General features: G+C 57.0%; 4 protein-coding genes across 4 annotated transcripts in view; 2 read left to right on the top strand and 2 right to left on the bottom strand.

Moving 5' to 3' along the window:
* Window positions 1-8,335, bottom strand: part of LOC117639774 (sodium bicarbonate cotransporter 3) — a 35,370-nt gene extending 27,035 nt beyond the window's left edge. The window contains exon 1 of the mRNA XM_034375671.1: window positions 8,184-8,335. The gene's annotated coding sequence lies outside the window, so the exon portion shown is untranslated. The remainder of the gene's footprint in view (window positions 1-8,183) is intronic.
* A 2,919-nt stretch (window positions 8,336-11,254) lies between these two features.
* Window positions 11,255-12,090, top strand: LOC117639696 (thioredoxin domain-containing protein 3 homolog). The gene is given in 3 exon segments (XM_034375572.1): window positions 11,255-11,469; window positions 11,471-11,651; window positions 11,782-12,090. Coding segments are annotated over 3 exon segments (705 nt in total).
* Window positions 12,091-14,647: 2,557 nt separating this feature from the next.
* LOC117639305 (synaptosomal-associated protein 29) lies at window positions 14,648-16,956 on the bottom strand. The gene is made up of 5 exons (XM_034374844.1): window positions 16,563-16,956; window positions 16,264-16,365; window positions 16,013-16,187; window positions 15,811-15,935; window positions 14,648-15,725 (listed from the first exon to the last, which is right to left on the bottom strand). The coding sequence occupies exons 1-5, from the start codon at window positions 16,761-16,763 to the stop codon at window positions 15,567-15,569; spliced, it is 762 nt and encodes a 253-aa protein (XP_034230735.1). The 5' UTR covers window positions 16,764-16,956; the 3' UTR covers window positions 14,648-15,566.
* Window positions 16,957-16,997: 41 nt separating this feature from the next.
* Window positions 16,998-20,841, top strand: LOC117639303 (elongation factor G, mitochondrial). The gene is made up of 15 exons (XM_034374840.1): window positions 16,998-17,188; window positions 17,267-17,425; window positions 17,505-17,637; window positions 17,751-17,955; window positions 18,049-18,165; window positions 18,286-18,404; window positions 18,489-18,678; window positions 18,754-18,943; window positions 19,020-19,166; window positions 19,247-19,441; window positions 19,517-19,669; window positions 19,755-19,872; window positions 19,964-20,083; window positions 20,165-20,325; window positions 20,410-20,841. Exons 1-15 carry the CDS (start codon window positions 17,120-17,122, stop codon window positions 20,605-20,607), a joined length of 2,274 nt encoding a protein of 757 aa, XP_034230731.1. The 5' UTR covers window positions 16,998-17,119; the 3' UTR covers window positions 20,608-20,841.
* The last annotated feature ends 92 nt before the right edge of the window (window positions 20,842-20,933 follow it).

The raw sequence follows: 20,933 nt of genomic DNA, 5'->3' as shown, positions 1-20,933 counted from the left end.
CTTTCCACCTCGACGGAGATTGCCGCCTGTCGCGGTTTGACAAGGCCTGCCGGCTGCTGCCGAAGGTTTCTTGTCTCTCTCGCACGCGAGGGGCGCTGCACGAGGGTGCGAGGGAGACGGAGCGACCGCCTGCTTGGCCTGCCTCCGCACCCTTGTTCGTGTCTTCGGGCGCGCTCCGGCCTCCGGCCTTCCAGGCCTTCAGGGAGCCGTCTCCCTCGCACGCCACGCCCAGCCACGCCGGGAGCGACAGAGACACGACAGCGCGAGACAGCGCGGAGTCATCAGTCTGCCGGAGGTGCTGGACCATGAGGCGCCAGGACGCCGTCGATGACGCGTCCAGGACGGGGCGATGTCAGGGCGATGTCGGGGCGATGTCAGGGCCAGGGCGATGTCAGGGCCAGGGCGATGTCAGGGCCAGGGCGATGTCAGGGCCAGGGCGATGTCAGGGCGATGTCAGGGTCAGGGCGATGTCAGGGCGATGTCAGGGCGATGTCAGGGCCAGGGCGATGTCAGGGCCAGGGCGATGTCAGGGCCAGGGCGATGTCAGGGCCAGGGCGATGTCAGGGCCAGGGCGATGTCGGGGCCATGGTGATGTCGGGGCCAGGGCGATGTCAGTGCAGTCTCGGGGTCGCGCGAAAGGGCGCGACGTGCAGGCGGCGGTGATGGCCTGCTCGGGACGCTCGGAACATAATGGGATGAAAAAGCGCATCCCGGCCACGGCGCGTCGCCCCGCTCGGCCCACTCGAGTGCGGAATAAAGGTCGCCTTAATGCCAGCAAGTTTTATGGAGGGACGCCGAGTATGAAAAGTTGCGCGTCCGATGTAACTCGAGCCGCGCGCGCTGCGACATGTTCGCGACGCTCGCTCCGCGGAAGCCGTGCTCACGGCGCGTAAGCCCAGGCTGGCCTTGCCCAACCTGCTGGAAAGCGCTGCCGTCGACGGCCACCTCCGTGGGCCGCGGTCGGGAGCGCCCTCTGTCGGGCTGCCGGGGAAACACCACCCGCAATCCGGCACTAGCCCTCGTTAACTCGCTCATTTACCGACACGGCAGGGCGCTGGGTTCAGCAGGGTTCAGCGGGGTTCAGCAGGGTTCGTGGCTTTGGCAAAGAGGGTTACGCAGAGCACAACGAGCTGCTGTCGTGCTGGTGCCTTCCTGATCCCCAGGAGACACGTAGCCCAGCTGATCTGTGTCCAAGGCGATAGTAAACAAACCAGGAAGCGAAAAAAAATTATCGTTGTGGAATAAGGGAGGGTGTATACAAGTCCTCTCCACGCGTCTTTTTTTTGTGAAGGCCACGGGGCGGGGCGGCACGGGGGGTCGTTAGTGCTTTTGGGCGACATGATCAGCAGATTGGCCACCGAAAGCCAACTCCCGTCAGTCCCGCGAGACGAAGCATGGCGTTAACAAGGACGTCTGTATCGCCGGCAGCTTCCCCCGCCCCACCCCGTCACCCCCCCCCCCCGGATAACGATGCCATGCTTCTCCTACTCTGGTGTCCCCCCAATCCACCTTGCCGCCTCCCCCTGCAAACTGATTCCGAGCGGGAGGTCTCTCTGTCTCTCTCGCACTCATGTGGTCCCCGGATGGACGCGTGAGGTGCGAGAGAGACGGAGACCTGCCCCCGCCGCCACTCATTCTTTACTTGTCGCGGCGACGCATGGACTGCCTTGCCAATGCGCGGCTCGTTTCTCCAATATTCTCTCTCTTCCTCTCCTTTTCAGAGGTGTGCAGAACGGCAGAACCTCCGTCGATTTTGTCCAGCATGTGTGGCCTCTCCCTTCCCGTCCGCGGCTGTCAGGGGCGCGGGCTGGTTCGAACGATACCTCTTCCTTCCGGCTACCGGGCCGCGGGCGTTGTTCACTGCTTGACGGCACTGTACACGCGGCAAACGACACCTGCCGTGCTCCTCGAACACCATACCGGTCGTACAGTGTCGTTCCCGTTTCCGAAAGTGAGACAAATCTCTCCTCCACCCCTTCGGCCCGGCTCGGCCGCTCGCTCGGCCCGGCGGGGACAATCGAACTTGCCGGGACTTTGATGTCCTCCGGAACGGGCCGTCATTTGACTTTCCAGTGCCTGCTTGCTCGCCGCGCCGCTCCAAGAGGGGATCCCGCGGCTCTACGAGGAGGCCGTGGGGCGGTACGGTCGCAGGGAGTGCCGCCCGGCCGCCACCGGGCAGGCCGACGACGGGGCGGAGGCCATTATGGAAATGCAACGACAACACTGACCTGGCCGGGCAGTGAGCACCGCGCCGGCCGGCGGCAGTGGAGGAGCGGCCGTGGGAAACGGCGAGGAAAGGATCAAGAACGAGGCAGGAAGAGAGAGAGGAGGACACGAAGAGGGAGGACAGAAACACGCACAGGTTGAGGGAGGCCAGCGCCACGGCCAGGATCACGACGACGTCAGCCGGCGGGGGCGCCGGCCACGGGGTGACCGACGCCGGCGACCTGCTATGCATTATGGAGCACTGCTCCTCCACCGTAAGTACTGCCCTCCTACGCCGCCACGCCGCCACGCCAACGGGGAGGCTCTTAGACGTCGGCTGGAGCAGGGCCCCCTTGGGGGCGCGACGAGGCCGACGAGGCGGACCCGTGTGAACGCCGCCGGACCACACGGAGGCCGTCCCAGCCGCCCCCAGGTCTCAGCACCCGCCCCGCCAGGCCCCGCCGGCAGCAGCAGGCTATCTCCGAACAGGGGTTCGTCGCCCCGACTCTCGCACACCCCTACGGAACGCCCCAGCAGAAACAGAGCGACAGAACCACAGTTCGGAATCCGCCTGCCGGGCCATTCAGAAAGAGTCGTTTCGTCGCTCTGTCTCTGTCGCACTCGTGGGGCTCGCCGCGAGGGTGCGAGAGAGACAGAGCGAGGAATCGCTCGGCTGCTGGAGTGGAAAGAACGACCCGGCGCGGCACCCTTTGGGCTATGCCTGCCCCCCTCTCTGCCGGTCCGCCCAACCCACCAGCCCACCAGCCCACCAGGGCTCACCTCGATAGCTTGTCTGCTGCGAAACCACGTGACCTATTTTTGGACCCCTTTCGATCGAGGACGGCGACAGCGTGGCCAGTTCTGTTAAGAGGGGGAGTGGGGTGTAAGCGGCTCACATGGGTGGTAATTCCGGGTTCGCGAACGGAACGCGCCCGCATGGGATTTTTTTTTCCGCTTCGCACGGTCGATTTCGTTTTCAACGCTCTTCGTCATGACCAGGAAACTCACGTCACTGGAATGGTTTCGACTCCATACTGTCCGGCTGTCTTCATTTTGTTCTTAACCAGACTGCTGTGCTTAGTTTTTTTTTTTAAATGAAGTACAACGTGACTATGCCTACAAGGAGGCGGGCTGACGGCGTCACAACGGCAGTGGCCCCGCCGCGTCGGTACAGTACTCAGTTTCCCCTATTACTACACAACAATGTTACCCCGCGTCGCCCCGAGGGGGTGGCGGCCTGGCGTGGCCTGGCGGGGAACCGTTGTGTCCGTGGGGCATTGCCCGCCCCGCCCCGCCGCGCCGCCAGACTGCAACCCCTCCCCGGTGGCGGGGCGGGGCGGGGCGGGGCGGCACTGGAGGCTTGGCCCCGGCCGATGATCTCCGGTCCAGTGGCCCTCGTCCTAGGCGCCTCGGTGCGACCCGGGGTGCGCCCTTCAAAAACAAAGCAGCCTCAGCCTGGGCGGCGCGGCGACCTCAAAGGGGCCATCCATAAACGACGAGGGGAAACCCCGAGTGTGTGCGCGCGCACTCTCTCGCTGGAAGTTCGTTACGCCGGGGAGTCCTGTCACTGATCCTAAATCGCGGCGCCCTGCTGGTCCCGTCCCGTCTCGTCTCGGCCCCTCCGGCCTCCGCCAACTTCACAGTGGTGTGCATTAATCCGACGGCCTCTCCCTTCTTTCCTGCAACTTTGGAGGCCTGGCCGGGGCGGGCCTGAGTGTGTGCCGAGGGGACCAAGTTGTCACAGAGAGTGAGAGAGGGGTGGGGGGTTGGAATAGCGAACAGAGGCATCACAGACAGGCCCGCCGCGACACCACGAGATTGTGAACCCTTCGAATGCTAATGCAGGCTTGGGGTGATTCACTGTTTGGCACGCGGCTGTGTGTGGGTGCTGTGTGTGTGTCGTTGTGTTTGTGTGTGCGCTTGAGATGCAGTGCACAGGTAACGGACGTGGATTAAGCACTTCCCTACGAGTTGCGCTACGGCTTGCGCTACAGCAGGCAAGGGTCCATTTGTCCCGGGGCGAGTCGGAGCAGGGCCGCGTAGTTTACAACCCCCTTACGTCCCCCCTCCAACCTCCTCTCCCGACCCCTGTCACCCCAGAGGGTGGAGGAGGGGTTACGGTACGGTGCAATCTGATCAGTGAGGAGGCATATCGATAGAGCTATCAACCACGTGACCACTTAGAGAAAGGGGGAGGGGTAGTCCCGTGTCTTCAATGCATTATCGGAGTGAGTCTTGAGTAATATTCGCCCCCAGAAGACAGCGCGGAAAGTACAGAAATAAGTGAAATCGACGATAACGTATTCCCTCGGAATTTTTGCATCCTCTGCCTCGAGTGAAATAATCTAAAACAAAAGCAAAGCGTCTCGTCTGGTTTTCGCGGTGTGTCGGTGTGCACGAAGCCGGTTGTGTGTGGCGAATCCGAACGAGCAGGCCGGAGGATTTGCATGTATTGAGGGCCCCTCCAACACCTGGCACCTGGCGCAGGGCGGCTGCCGCGCCGTGCCACGCCGTGCCGTGCCACGCGTCAACTAAGTTTGGCCACGCTCCGCCTTACTCCGCGGCGCTTGGAACGCGTTTGGAACACAGCCTGACGCCGACGTGCCGTGCCGTGCCACGCCGTGCCACGCCCTCGTCTCTCTCGTCCTTCCAAACTCGCATCATTGCCGTGGCGTGCGGTTAAGGCACGTGTCACACCACTGGAAGCGCTGGAGCCTGGCTGGAGCGGTGACGGCGCATCCGATTGTTGTTCAAACTTCGTCCATGCACGAAGCTGCAACTCGGTTTTCTTTCGTTTCTCATTTCGTATTCGCCCGACGCCTTTCGCTGGCACACCTTAGAAAAAGGAACCAATAGATAATTTGAAACATTAAAGTAAATTTATCTATGAAAAGTGCATTATCTTGGTTCAAGAATAAACTTTTTTTTTCGGGATGCAGCGGAAGCACGTTTGAATTTGAAAAAAAAATGAGCTTGGTTCGACAACCAGACGGGCGCTCATAAATCAATCAAACTCGTCAGGAATAAAACAAACTTCGGCATACGTGTCGGCTGAAGCCTGTTTTTCGGCGGGCCTGAGTCGGGCCGGGCGCGCTGGAGTGGCTGACTGGAGCCCACTGGAGTTGGGCCCGCCTCGCGCACTGACCGGGCGTCCCTCGGGACCGGGGACTAGTTGCGGCCTTGGAGACATCCCTGGGATCCCCTAGGACCCCGCCTGCCACCCGCCGCCTGCCCCTCCAGGGGGAAGCCTGCCTGGAAAGGCTGGAATCCGGGAAAGAAAATACTATCTGTTGACAGGGGCGCTCCTGGAGGGAAGGCCGAAAAGGGGAGGGGGGCTCCTACCCATTGATGTCCGGCGCAGGGCCAACACTACACTGCCAAGAGGAAGACGGGCTTGGAGGATTCCCATTACAACCGGACCGACGACGAAGACGACGTCCACGACACTCGAAAAGAGAACGGCCTGCTTACAGTGTCGAGGGCACTCTATAGGTTACTAGTCGCCGTATTGCCTCAGTGACCTTCTCGGCGGACCCGCCGTTCGGTTGCCGCTGTCATGTCTGTCCGTCTGCTTGTCTATCTGTCTGTCTGTCTGTCTGTCTGTCTGCCTGTCTGTTCGTTCCAGCGCTTTGAACCCGTCAGTGCATTCGCGAGGCCAAGGTGGCGGAAATGCGCTTGACACGCCTTGACGCGCCCCGCCACGCACATCGTCGTTGTGGTTACTGTTGCTGCTGCTGTGCGAGGGAGACGGAGCGACGAAAGCACACTGTTCGGAATCAGCCTGCTGGGTAGGCCGGCCTTGCGCGCGCGAGTGTGGCTGGTTGCCTATGCGGGCTCTTGCAGGCTTCTTCCAGCGCCGCCCGATCGACGCGCGCGGTCTGTCCGCCTGTCTGTCTGTCTGTCTGTCTGTCTGTCTGTCTGTCTGTCTGTCTGTCTGTCTGTCTGTCTGTCTGTCTGTCGCCTGTCTGTCTGTCTGTCTGTCTGTCTGTCCGCCTGTCTGTCTGTCTGTCCGTCCGTCCGCCGCCCACCTGTTTACCCACTCACAAGGCGAAGGGGGTGAGGCCGCGGGAAAAGAGCGGCCATAATGAGGGGGTGGACGAGCGGGACGAGGGCGTCTCGCTTCATTTCACCACCCATTCCCCTTGCTCGACTGCGACCTGCTCTAGTGGAAACGGCGGGGGGCGGCGGCGAGGAGAGAGAGAGAGAGAGAGAGAGAGAGAGAGAGAGAGAGGAGAGCGAGGCCGAAAAAGGAAAGGGACCTTGTGATAATTATGTTGCACGACTTGCTCTGGGGGCTCGGGTCGTGACGGCGAGCCGGCGATAGGAGAAAAAAGAAGAGAGAAATTCGCCTCGGCTTTCCGGCCGGCGGGCCCGCGGGCCTTCGGGCAGGGGTCACATCCTTGGCGACGACTCGGGCGACGCGCCGCGATCTGCGCGATTGTGTTAGAGGTTAGAGGTACTTGACTTGGGACACTGTGGCGGTGTGGCGGCATTGTGTTGCACCGCGCGTGGCGCCGCGCCAGCGGGGTGCAGCCAGCCACCGCCAGCCACCGCCAGCCACAAACACTCACACGTGCCCCCCACCCCGACGACACACTCACACACACGTCACTGTCACACGTCGGCGCTTCGGATTCGCGCGCCGCTCGCCCCGTGGGAGCATCGACGTTTTTCCGCGAGTCTGCCCCCGGCTGCAGCAGCAGCAGCAGGTCCTTGCCCTGCCACCCCTCCTCCCCGTCGTGCACAGTGTACCCGACCACCGCCACGGCGGCCACCCCCGACCCCTCCCTCCGGGGGCCAGCCGAGCCGGACGAACGCCGACAAAAACGGCGGCCAGGGCGACCAGCCGACTGATTCCGCACTCTGTCTCCCTCGCACCTCACTGAAGGCCACATCGACGCGCGAGAGAGAGACAGAGAGACGAACGCGATATTTGGAATAATCGTTCTACACGCCGGGCTGCGAAGCGATGCGATAATGACAGCCAGGAAATGTTGCAGAAAATCAATGCGGGATTACGCTAATGACTCGGGGGGGGGGGGGGGTGACCGCGAGGGGGCGCGTTATCAATGCTCATGCAGTTTGTTATCACTTATCACTCGTGCGGAGCCGCGTGGCTGCCCCTGCAATCTCTGCGTGCCGATTGGCAGCTGTACAGTGTACCAGTGAGTGATACGGACAACACCCGCCGGTTTGTGGGAGGCGCGCTGCCCCGCGGCTACTCTAAATCGGGCATCTTTTTTGTTTGCCCCCCGGTGCGTACGTCGCGATGGATCAATGAATCAATCAGGCTGGGAGAGATATTGGATGACGCCATCCGGAGCGGCCTTCACACCCGGCACGGCACTCTAGGGACGCGATACCAGTGTCGTGCCGCCGCGCCGTCAGGGTGGTTCAATTAGCTGATGCTGATTCGATTTCTCGAAACGGCCGGCAGGACGAGTCCGCACTCAGAACGGGCGGCCAATCGAATCGACGCGACTTCAATGAACAGCGTCGAGTACTTCTCGGGGGCGGTGGGGGCGGTGGGGGCGGCGTCCCTGGAGAAATATGCAGGGCCTCCCACGCGTGATCCGCCATCCGCCCACGAGGCCCGACGGGCGGGAGATTGTTTAGGCCCTGCACGCCCTGCAGGCTGCAGGCCCTCCCTAGGGCTTCGGGAGGTACCTCGGCCGCCCCGCCGCCCCGCCGCCTCGGAGGGTTACTGGGGCAACTGGCTCACTGCGGCCGGCGGTGGCCGCGGTCTCGTCGTCTCATTGGCCGTGCCCCGAGCCGTCAAGGCGATTTCCGCTGCGCGCTGGCGGGCGCCCTTTAACATCAAAGATTGATGCGGCTGGACAGCTGGCTGCCGTGACTGACTTATTGAAGCGCCGGTTGTCTCGTCAAAGGGTGGAAGGGGTGGCTCCCCTTCAAAATTAGACTTCCAACAACGCGGCGAAACCTGAGACTTGGCGAGACTTGGTTCCCCGTTCACTCACCTCGAGCTTGTCCGCCACGCTGGCCTGGCTCGTCACGGCGGACACCGGCTACGTCGTCACGTCAGCGACCGTCACGCTGTGCTGTCGTCACGGCGTCGAAGTCCGTCGGCTTCTGGGTGGTTGGCGGCGACCCGGGGCCGTGCTGGCGGTAACGAGCCCCATGGCCCTCACGGCCACCCGGGGGGCGTCCCCGGCGTGGTCATCGAGTGCACCGCGCTGGAGGGCGACGCCGGCCGGGCGCCGGGCGAAGCGGCGACGCGGCGGGCAGCGCGGCGGGCAGGGGCTGCTGCGCGGGGGCGGCGGGACGGCACCGGAACCGGAACGGCACCGGGAGGACGCCGGCTGACAGGGGCCGCAGGGCGGTGCAGAGAGCACGCGAGCCGGATCGGTGCAGCACCGCGACGAAGCACGCCTCCACTCGCTACAAGAGGACGCGCCGCACTGAGAGCGGCGCGAGCGGGCGGGCCGGGCCCCACCGGCCCCACACCAGCCAGCCAGCCAGGCAGCCGCGCCCCGCCACCGAGCCGAGCCGAGCCCGGCTTGGCGCAGCACCGCGCAGCACCGCGCAGCCATGCCGTGGCGATGCCATGGCGCAGCCGCACCACTCGCACACCCACGGGGGTGGCGAAGGGGCGGCGCTGGGGCGGCCGGGCGGCGGCTCGCGAGTCAGGGGCGGCAGCGCGGCGGCGGTCCGCTCGCAAGGGGCGCCCCGCCCCGCCCTCATGGCCCGCCACCCTGGAGGTGCTCGGCGCGCTTCGAGGTTAGCCTTACCTCGCCGAGTCACGTAGTCACGGCAGGCGCGGTTTTGGGGATCCCCGCGGCCGCGCCTTCGAATGCAGGTCGCCGTCGGCGAGCACTTACGGCGGTCACGCACACCCTGCTGGCTCCGAAGAGCGTGCATCGCTGTCTCTCTCGCACTACACACGGCGCGCCGAGGGTGCGTGGGAGACAGAGCTACGAAGCAGTCCGCTGATGCAGTCCCTCGCGAGAACAATGTCGCGCCCGATTCGCCCTGCCCCCTTCATACTCCTCCCCCGCCCTGCACACCCTCAGCTCGCCAGCTGTGTCTCGCCGGCCGGCTGCGCCGCAGGGGCGTGGGTGGACTCGGACGCCGGGGCCACACCGGCACGGCACTGCAACTATGTTGCCGTTCCTTCCTTATTCCTTATCGTTCTCGCCCCATGCCGGGCTCCCTGACGTGGACACGCAGGCCCCAAAGGAGGCCGGGTTGTTCAAACCGCGGAGTCGCTGACCCGTTTCCCACGCACCGAGTGGACCGCGGACAGGACGCCGCGCTGAGCGAACCTATTCCCGGCGCAAATGAAGTTGTAGCGCGACTTACAATTTCGGAGACTTGTCGACTCGGCTTCTGCATTCTGCGGCCGACCGCGTCTATTACGGAGACAATTGACGGACCGCGCAAAGCCGGATATACGGGCTGTGCTGCCGAGCGCACGTGTGTGTGGGTGTGTGAGTGTGTGTGGGTCGCCGCGAGCGCGCCGTTTAGTCTAGCCAGACAGACATGTCATTGGGCAGCTCGAGTTCTGTTTTTTTGCCGTTTCGCAGCCATTCTGTTTCACTTTTCTAGTGGAGGAGAGACACATGCAAGACCAGCGGCGGCACGACGGAGCGGTTCGTAAAGTTAACGACGCCGACAATAATTGAATTCATTATTCATGGAGGAAGGAGTGCGCCTCCAGATGGCTTCCAGGGGACAAGGAAATACGGCGTCACTAAATTTACCCCCCAGTAATGGGAGCAAAACGAGCCGCGTTCGTTAACCTCCCTCCCTCGCCGCTGGTGTCATAGTGTAGCGGCGGCGCTAGACACGGCGGCGCGCGCTTGCACCGCCCCGCCGCGGCCGAGGGGCTGGGCGTTGCTTCGCGATGCTTCGCGTCGACGCGGCCCCGCCCCGCCCCGCCCGGCGCGGCGTCCGGCGTCCGGCCCGACTCGGCGGCGCGGCAACCAAGTTTTAGCGAGCAATCTCCCGCCCGCGGCGTGGCGGGGCGGGGGCGTGGCGGGGCGGGGCGGGGCGGGGTGTGCCGGGCTCGCGCCGGCAGCGGGCAGGGGGCGCACGGGAGGCAGGGAGGGGTATTGATCGCGGGGTCCAAACAAATGCAAGACGAGGGCGGCGCGTGGCGGCGGGGGAGGGGCGGGAGGGGAGGGGGCGTAAAGGGGGTGATTTGCGGAAGGGGGAGGGTGAAAGTGCCGGTGGCCCGGCGAGCGGGGACACCGCCCTACTTCACACATACACACACAGACGGACTCACACAGACAGGCGCACACCGACAGCACAACTGCCCTCTCTTCGCGTTGTTCCCACGCCTTCTGACTCATCCGTCATCCCCGGCAGTCGATGAGCCTCTTGTTGTTGTTTTTGTTGGCGACGACTCTCTTCCGATTGACGCCGGCATTTATCGCCAGTCTGTCTCTCTCCTCTCGTCTCGTCAGTCAGACCGATCCCGAAACGGTGAAGTCTCTCTCGCGCCCTCACACTGAACATACTCGTAAGTGCGAGAGAGACACAGAGACGAAAGCGCCGTTCGGAATGTGTCTGCTGGCGCTGCGCCCAAACCAACGCCGACAGAGTCGCGGACCGCGGACGCGTGCCTCTGCTCAGGCGGCCGAGGCGAGAAGTTCGAATGCAGGCAGGCAACACGCTCGCACGGCTGCGCGTCGGGCCGGCCTACCTGTCGGGCGCTTCTCTCTCTGTCTCTCTGTCTCTCTCTCTCTCTCTGCTCTGTTGCCGACTCGCTTCGCGAACCTCTCCCGCCTCGGATCCTCGGATCAGCCAACGCAACAATCCAATCCGCTCGCTTGTTTCCCGTACAGTGGGCCGACGCGAAGGACGGCCCTTCGGACGCGTCAGGCTTGCCGCACTTGCAGTGCAGGGTCACGACGGACGGGGCGCACTACTTGGCGGCCGCGACCTCCACGGCACTCGACTTGGCACCCGAGTGTACTTAGAAAGCGCGAGTCGAGCCGCCGGCGCCAGAGACCTCTCGAAGTCGAACTTCGAGACCGAAGGACCGAAGGGTTAAGGACTCGCCGCGCCGGGCCCAGTCGGCGCCATGGCCGCGAGGAAGCTCCAGGACCTGCAGGTGGTGGTGGAGAGCAACGCGGACTGGACGGGCACGGTGCTGGCCAAGCCCGCCCTCAGCGTGGTGGACGTGTGGCCCGAGTGGGCCGGACCCTGCCTCGCCATGCGAAGCCAGCTCATCAGGCCAGTGGAACACCGACGAAGTTCACCTGTTTACCACATCGAGGTGGCTTACAGTGGTCTGACTGGCGCGCAGGTTCAAGCTGAAGGAGGCCGGCGACGACCTCCACCTGTTCTCCGCCAACGCGTCCGCCATCGACTGCCTGTCGCGGTTCCGGGACTACAGTGAGCCCACGTGGATGTTCCTCGGCAGCGGGGAGCTGGTCAACGTGTACGTCGGCTGCAACAAGCCGCGCCTGCTCAAGCTGGTAACGTCGCCGCCAGCGCCAGCCGCAGCTCGCGGTTTTAATCAAAACTTTGCGCCACTCCAAGTTATCAACTGTGCGCGGAGTTGTTAGCTATCTGGCCGAGGGTGCGATTGGTGGTGCATCGGCACAGGTGCGGACGGAGCTCCGGAAGGAGCAGCGTGTCCTGAAGGGGCTGGCGCGCCGCAAGGTGCTGCCCGCCGACAAGATGTCCCCCGCGGAGTGCGAGCGAGCCGCCGCGCAGGCCGCCAGGGACTTGCAGGCGCGCCAGGAGGAGAGGGACCGCGCCGACGCCGCGCTGCGGGAAGTGCGTCTGCGGCAGTACCGCCGCATCGCCGACCAGCTCAACAACTACACCGTGGTGCTGTACCTGCCGCACGCCCTGGAACAGGGCCACCTGCCGTCGGTAAGTGCCTTGCAGCGGACCTCCGCTTCTCCCTGAAGAGCGCCAAGAGACACTTGACCCGCAGGTGGCCGAGGCCCTGGAGGACACGTGGCGTGCCATGGGCATCCACGTGGCGGTGGCCGTGCGCGTGTGCGTGGCCGAGGAGGCCGCCGACGAGATCTTCTGGGAGCGGCGCCTGCCGCAGCACGCCGCGCTCGTGGAGAGCCTCCGCGCCAACGGCGGCACCTGCATCGCGCAGCTGCTGCGGAAGGGACGGCCGCCCGCGCAGGTTGGAGGTGTTGCAGACCGCGGCCATGGCGGGTGTAAGGCAGTGCAGCAGTGCCCCCGTGCCGCAGCCCGAGTACTCCCCCATCGCGGAGGACCTGGACGACGAGGACGAGAGCGAGGACATCGGCGGCCAGGGCGACGCGCCGATGATGCCGCGCGGCCGGCGGCAGTACGCCGACGACGAGGAGGAGGACGACGTGGAGGTGCCCATGCGGCCCGGCCTGCTGGAGCGGCTCGTGGCCGAGACCGTGTACGGCTTCTACCCCGGCTCGGCCGCCAGCACCCCCGCCAGCGTCACCAGGAACGACTCCCTGTCCGAGTTCTTCTCGCCCGTCGGCGGCTCGGGCCTTGGCTCGGGCACGGGCGGCGCGTCGCCGCTGCAGACCTCGCCCATGCAGTCCAGCACCACCATGGGGCAGTACCGCCGCAGCACGGCCAGCTGGGTGCGCAAGAGCGTCATGAACCTGCGTGACCAGCCGCCCGTCATCCGCGAGCAGGACGAGGACGGCGAGGGCCAGGACGAGTGGGACGACCACGACCTGGCCGAGTACGAGGGTTGCAGCCCGTCGTACGGCAGCCACTTCGAGCAGGTAGGACTCGCTAGCACACCCCTCCCCAGGACGCTTACTTTCCGAAGCACTGCACACCGTCATCGCCTTCGCAGACGTGGCCGAAGGAGCTGCGGCCCGTGGTGGACAGCGCGGCCGCGGCCTTGCTGCACCGGTCGTCGGACACCTCGCTGGTGCTGCCGGGGCTGTGGGTGCCGCAGACGCCGCTCAGCAAGGCGGCCGCGGTGCGCGTGCTGTTCCCCGCCTTCGCGCTGCGCTTCTACGAGCCCGAGGAGCCGCCCGCCCCGCCGCCCGCCGCCACCGTCATGTGCTTCCGCGCCAACAAGCGCGGACAGGTCCTGGAGGCGGCCGCCAACTTCCTGGACGACATAGTGCACCTCGGCTTCTTTACGGACGAAAAGAAGCTGCTGGCGGAGGCGCCGGGCGAGTACGACATGCTCCGCGTCAAGGTAGATGGCGGAATGATTGCGCCGGAGGACGCATCCTGGCGGTGTTTCACGGTGTCCCTGCTGCAGGAATTCCGCGACCGCCTGGTGCTGGCCATGGCCACCTGGCGCAGCGACGAGCCCGTGCTGGAGCTGGCGGGCTTCGGCCCCACCTACATGAGCCCCACCGCCAAGCAGGCCAGGCTGGACGTGGCCGAGTACTTCGGCGCCAACGTGGAACGCGCTGCGCCGCGCGTGCGGGGCGGTGCGGGTAGCGAGGGTGAGGGCGAGGACGAGGAGGACGAGGAAGAGGACGGCAGCATGCCGGCCCCGGACCCCCAGCCAGCCCAGCAGGGCCTGCTCATGCTGGCCCGCACACAGGCGCGAAACACGGGCCCTCCGGCCAGACCTCCGGAACCGCCGCGGGGGCAGCAAGGGTGAGATTGGGCCAGGATTGGTCGGGATTTTTTATTTCCCACGTCACGCGAAAGAGGTTGGTGACATTTACACTGTGCCAGCAGTGCCCCCAGCGGGGCAGCGTCGCGGGGCCCAGCGTCAGGGCGGGTCACCCCGTCGCCGGCGCCTGTGGCGAGGGAAGGCCCAGCCGCGGAGGCGTCCAGGAGTAGGGCCAGCCTGGCGACTGCGGGGCCTAGAGGCAGCGGCGCGGGGGAGGGTCGCCGTCGAGACTCGCCCTCGGCCTCGGCGTCGAGGAGCAGGACCAGCCTGGGCGCCGTGTCCAGAGGCTCCAGAGGGTCGCGGGGCTCCAGGACGTCCAGGACCCGCAGCGCTGCCGGGACCCCACCCCGGCTGTCCGGCGAGTCCACGCGGAGGGCGTCGGCCACCTCCTCGCGCGGACAGCTGTCCCCCGTGCCGGAGCTGGCCGTCGACGCGCCCCCGTCCAGGACGCCGTCGAGGACGCCGTCGGCAGTGCCGGTGCGGAAGAGCAAGTCCGTGCTGAGTATCGTCGCCTCCCCCTCGGCCACGTCGGCCACGTTCATCAAGGTGTCAGAGCAGCTGCAGCCGCTCGTGCAGCACCCCAGCAGCGAGGTGCTCCACGTCGACGGCGACGTGTCCGGGGCGGCCTCGGCGGCCTCCTCCGTCACGCTCAAGGCCGCCTCGCAGCACTCCGTCGTCCAGACCAAGGCCATCGCCATCCTGGCTGAGCCGGGCTCGGACGAGGACCGCTGCGAGTCCGCCGAGTCGCGGGGGCGAGCACCGGTGCCGGCACCAGCGGCAGCGGCCTCAGGCCCGACAATCAGGAGCGCCGACCCGTCGGACGACTCCCTGGCAATGTTGGTGTCGCTAGGGAAGAAGTGAACCACAAGCTGGAGCTAGTTTTAATTTGTTTATTTTATTTTGTACAGGACACTTGATTTGTTTCTTTGTTTTCAAAGAACTTACATAATGTAATGCTTTCAGAGAAGTCTTAGCTTAAATAGGACAATATTGGTACGTAACATGACTGACAATATTTGTAAATATTAACATTCATATTTTTATGACTAATGTAACACAATATGACAGTTTCTGTGTTACGTTATATAAAGAACTATATTTATGGATAGGACCCTTTAAACAGTAGAAGTCTTTGATTTGTCTTAGAAAAGAACAATAAAAATAAGAGACAAGACGATTACAGTCTTTCAAGAATACTAAATAGAGCAAGTAATTATGATTGCTGGATAAGTGATAATGTGTTGTTTGGAATGTCATCAAATCCTAAAAATGAATTGATTTGTGATGTGTGGCTTTACAAAACCACTAACGAAACCCACAGTTCTTTTTCTTTTCATGGCTAGCCCCCAGTTCTTTCAATCTTTGGCTAAAGTAGATAGTACAGGGAGAAAACAAGTGAAAACACAGCAATATTCTTAGCTTCAAATCAAAAAATATACATCTAAAAAACAAACAATAACAATTACAACAAATGTACATGAAGTATGATTAGCTCAATATTTCATGCCAGCCAGTTCTGATATTTGTTCACAAGTTAAAAAAAAAATCAATTTCAGAAACTTATGGAAATTAAGCCATAAAATAAAAACCACTTTGAGGCTACAAAACTTTACAATTTACTAGAAAATGTGGAAGAGAGCTTTTGAGGAACTCAGAAAGTTCAAAATATCATCACAAAACTGATTTATGAAGAAAAACAATAATTACGGTAAGAAACAAAACATATAGGGTTTTTATAAAAAATAGATATAGGATAGAGAAGGACGAAATTCATTTGTAATATTCACTGAGTCACTCATTTCAAGAGGCGTTTGATCTCTCGGTTCTGTCGCTGGATGGTCACATCAGCCCGATCAGTTTTATCATGAATTCTTCCAATTAGATCATTTTGAGACTCAATTTCTTCTCCTAGCCCCACAGCAAGTCCCTTGAGTCTAGTCAGTGATGAGCCTACCTGCAAGTACAAACAAAACAGCGATATGTTACATGGATCTCACTCTTGAAGGACGACAGATGTAACACAAAACTTTGAAGCTTACCTCATCCATGTTTTTGTCTAAGATGTCATTAATATGGTTGAATCGACTTTGGAGAGGGTTTGAAGATGTAGGGCTCCTCATGTCAGATCCATCATCTTCATCTGCCAGACCTCTTATTCTCAGTCCTGAAACATATCGCATTCACAGACAGATATTTGGATGGAACAAAAAATGCAATGATTCCAGAGGGCAGTCTACAAACCAGGATGAGGCCCAGTTGACTCCGGTTTTGCTTCCATGGCTTCAGCTAATTTTAGACTAGCTGTGGAAGGATAGCCAGATCCACTCGCTCCACTGCTAGAGCCTGCCGAATCACTTGTGGTTGGTTTGGGATCTCCTCGACCACTGAAATAATTTTTCAAGCTTCCAAAAACACTCTGTAAATATAGGTCAGAAATTAGAAAATAGAATAATAAAACACAAGAGCAAGTAACTTTATTGAAAGAAATCAACCTTTATCCCATTGATGTTCTTCTGGCTGTAGCGAAGAGTTGTATTTATCTCATCGAGGTTCTTTTCAGTGCGTTCCAGCTTTTCACGTTGAACCATCAGCTCCTGAAAGATTATGCAACAGATGGATTACAGACAAGCCACATGGGATCTTTTCGGGTAGACATGGAAATGCCTAAAGGCGTGTTCAAAGGGCAGCGCTCAAGAAAATGTGGTCAGCACCTGTAAGCTGCTGAGATGCCACAATAAAATAAGTAGAAACTCCAAAAGAACACACAAACAAAAAAATTCAGTCCACTAACCTCAGCAGTCTTAACACCAATGTCCTCGGTCTCCCTCAAAATGCTGATAGAAGCCTGAGCGGACCTCAGGGCACGATCTTCGATCTCTTTAAGCTTCTGGGCCTGTCTGGAATTCCTCAAAAAAGTGTCATCATCGACATCCTCATCTTCGACAGAGAAGAACGAATTGTTGGGGTTGCTCAAATAGTTTCCTCCTGCCATAGTTGAAGATCAGCACTTGCGACAACACAGGCACAGAACTGCGACAGTTGGACTGCTGCACTGGGGACGAAACGTCAGATGGAATCTAAGTTGTTTTGGTTCTGATTGAATGGAGAAAGAATGTGTCAACGAACGAAACGATATGATGAATCACCATAAGGTGTCCACACGGCCGTCCGATCCGCCTCCAATGACAAGTATGAGAAATTTAAGGCCGACTTCGACTGGAATATGAAAAATAATGTCTCTTTTTGGTAGTAATTCTTTCTGCTAGACCATGCACTCGCAGGTTAAATTTTGTTGCTGAAAATTAAGGTGATTGAACTTAGTTCCGAGTGACGCAACCTATATTCATAATGCTTAGGACATTTAAGGTTGACAAACCCTTATGGGTTCTTTCCAAATTTAAAAGGAACACAGACAAGGTACGTTTGTTTAATCCGTTAAAGTGAGGTTAATATTTCCGATGGATTGTAATTTTTGTTCTCCACTACCTTTGATAGGTTCCGTCACTATGTATGTCCAGCAAATCTAAGTTCGCTAAACATAGTACGCTGGAAAAAATTCGCAACATAGGTATATCAGCTCACATCGACTCAGGAAAAACTACTCTAACAGAACGAATTTTATACTACACCGGCCGTATTGCTCAAATGCATGAGGTAAGGTCACCTGAAATGGTTTGAAAAAGATGACTTTTTGACTTCTGTTTTGTTTTATTTACTTATTTTGTAATGTAAGGTGAAAGGCAAAGATAATGTTGGGGCTGTAATGGACTCAATGGAGCTGGAGCGCCAGCGAGGTATCACTATTCAATCTGCCGCTACATACACTTTGTGGAAAGACCACAATATCAACATTATTGATACACCTGGTATGTCAATTATTAAATCATCAAAACTCATCAAACTAAAGAAAATCATTTGTAATTGTATTTGCAGTTATTTTGAGCGTATACTAATATGTTTTTGCCCTTTTGCGGCTCAGGTCATGTCGACTTCACAGTGGAAGTAGAAAGAGCTTTGAGAATCCTTGATGGTGCTATTTTGGTCTTGTGCTCTGTGGGAGGTGTTCAAAGCCAAACACTCACAGTCAACCGCCAAATGAAGAGATACAATGTTCCATGCCTGGCATTCATTAACAAATTAGACCGCATGGGAGCTGATCCATTGCATGTATTGAATCAAATGAGGTCTGCTCTTCATTCTCTCTATTTTTAAAAATTGTTTTGAACTTGATGTACTTTTTATTTTTTATAAATTGATCTTAACATCTACATTTTCAGATCAAAGTTACAGCACAATGCTGCTTTCCTTCAACTTCCAATTGGTTCTGAAGGTGCAACAAAAGGCATCATAGATCTCATTGAAGGGAAAGCTCTGTACTTTGAAGGTGAACATGGGTAAGAAAGACAAAGAAAACACATTAATTTATAATTTATTTATTTTTGTCATTTTAGTCCTAATTTGTACCTAGCTTTACATAGTAATTTGTATTGGTGTTTTCTGATTTCCTTATACAGAGAGGATGTAAGACAAGATGAAATTCCAAGTGATCTTCGTGTTATGTCTGACGAGTATAGGCAAGAGCTTATTGAACATGTCTCCAACGTTGATGATGTTCTCGGAGAAATGTTCCTTGGTAAGAATTTGCTTCTCACGTTTTGATTATTGGTTGGAATTCTTCTTGCTTAGTTAGTTATGAACCCTTTTTTTCACATTCTAGAGGAAAAAACACCAACTGTACAGGATATCAAACAGGCTATACGCCGAGCCTGCCTTAAGAGAGTATTTACGCCAGTGCTTGTGGGAACTGCTCTTAAAAATAAAGGTGTGCAGCCACTTCTTGATGCTGTTCTTGATTATTTACCACATCCAGGTGAAGTGGAAAATGTTGCTTTTGAAGAAAAGGAACCGTAAGTATTAATCTAAACATTGAAATGATATGCATTGCTTGCTTACAAACATTGTTACAAATGGAACTGTTTCAGGAAGAAGAAGGGTGATGAGCCAGAAACAGTAAAAGTTGTCTTAAACCCTCAACGAAATGATGCAAATCCTTTTGTTGCTCTTGCTTTTAAACTTGAAGCTGGCAAATTTGGCCAACTAACATACATGCGCTGTTACCAGGGAAAACTCTCAAAAGGTGACACAGTCTTCAATGTCAGAACTTTAAAGCGGGTGAGTTGTAAATGTCACATCAAGGCTGATTATTTCGGAGTGCTGCTGAATTCTGATTAATTTAAACTTTATTCAGGTTCGAGCATCTCGACTTGCGAGAATGCACTCTAATGATATGGAGGAAGTGGATGAAGTTTATGCAGGAGATATTTTTACTATGTTTGGTGTTGATTGTGCAAGTGGTGACACTTTTGTAGTAGACAGTAAACTAAGACTATCTATGGTGGGTACAGTCAAATTCTTGGTTATCTATGAGCCTGTCATTCTGTGTAAAGTATATCTCTTTTCCTTTTATCTGTTCAGGAATCTATGCATGTACCAGATCCTGTAGTCTCCATGTCTATTAAAGCGGCTTCATCAACTCTAACGGAGCAGATGTCTAAGGCCATTTCAAGGTTTACAAAAGAAGATCCAACTTTCCATTACTCTTATGATGCAGACAACAAGGAAGCCATAGTTTCTGGGATGGGAGAACTTCACCTGGAGATTTATGCTCAGGTGCATAATTTTTGTCTAAATATTTGAATAAACCCGACACAATTTAAGCTTTTCTAACACATTGTATGTTTTCAGAGAATGGAGCGTGAATACAACTGTCCTGTTATTCTGGGTAAACCAAAGGTGTCTTTCAGGGAGACCCTAGTCTCCCCTTATGAATTCAATTACTTGCACAAGCGGCAGAGTGGTGGTGCCGGACAATATGCTCGTGTGATTGGTGTCCTCGAGGTATGTACTAGCTAAATAACAAGAGTTCTCAGAAATATTTTATTGCCTTGGTTGTTTTAACAAACTATCCTAAATGTTCCTGTAGCCCCTTCCTCCAGAAAGAAATACCATCATTGAGTTTATTGATGAAACAACTGGCACAAATGTTCCAAAGCAATTCATGCCCGGTATTCAGAAGGGTCTTCATCAAGCTGCCCAGAAGGGTTTGTTGATTTTTTCTGAAATTCCTCAGGGAGTCATTGACAGTTTTATCTTTATTGTTAATTTAAATTAATGAAAATTATTTTACTTCAGGAGCTTTGACTGGGCATAAATTGTCTGGTATAAGGATGCGCTTGACTGATGGTGGACATCATATTGTGGATTCTAGTGAATATGCATTTAGTCTTGCTGCTATTGGGGCGGTTCAGGATGGTGCGTCACTCTCATCTGAAGTGAAGTATAACACCTTAATCAAACATTTGAATGAAATTTTAAAATTTCTACTTGTTTTAGCTTTTGAAATGGGTGTTTGGAGCTTGTTGGAGCCGGTCATGAACGTAGAAGTTTCTCTGCCAGTTGAGTTCCAGGGTGCTGTCATGGGTATCATTTCAAGAAGGTCTGGTATTGTTGCGGGCAGTGAAGGAAAAGAGGGTTGGGTAACTCTAGAAGCTGAGGTAAAATATCTGCCAAATTATAGACTTATTTTAGAAAAGTGTGTGTATGCAACTTGCTGATATTCTCATCTTATTTCTTGACAGGTGCCTCTCAATAATATGTTTGGGTTTGTTGGAGAGCTGAGGTCATTAACGCAGGGTAAGGGAGAATACAGTATGGAGTATTCACGTTATGCCCCCGTTGACCCACAACTACAAGACAAGCTAGTAGAAGAATATCAAATTAAAACTGGTGCAATTTCGGATAAGGACTTGGCCAAAAAGAAAAAGGGCAGAAAGTAACTAATACGTATTTTTTTAAAATGTCTGTAATTTTCATTTTCCACAAAGGCCAACAAGCCGAGATAAGCCAAACAATCCTAGAGGTATTGTGTATCCATGTTGGTTTGGTAGCTGATTCTCTGCATTGCTACAATTAACCACCCGATTCTGATAGAGTAAGAGGAGTAATTTTTACCAAACAAACTGTGATTTGTAAATAGTATAATCAATAAACTCCATGTATTTCTCACGAAACGGCCGTATGTCTGATCACCAGAAAGAGGCTTTGCATGTCACCTCTTGCCTCAGCTGGAGGAATTATGTATTCCCATCCAGGTAATTTTCAA

The sequence above is a fragment of the Thrips palmi genome, unplaced genomic scaffold, assembly GCF_012932325.1.
Source record: "Thrips palmi isolate BJ-2018 unplaced genomic scaffold, TpBJ-2018v1 HiC_scaffold_11, whole genome shotgun sequence".
Classification (NCBI taxonomy): Eukaryota; Metazoa; Arthropoda; class Insecta; order Thysanoptera; family Thripidae; genus Thrips; species Thrips palmi.
This window is presented reverse-complemented; position numbering and strand designations above follow the sequence as displayed.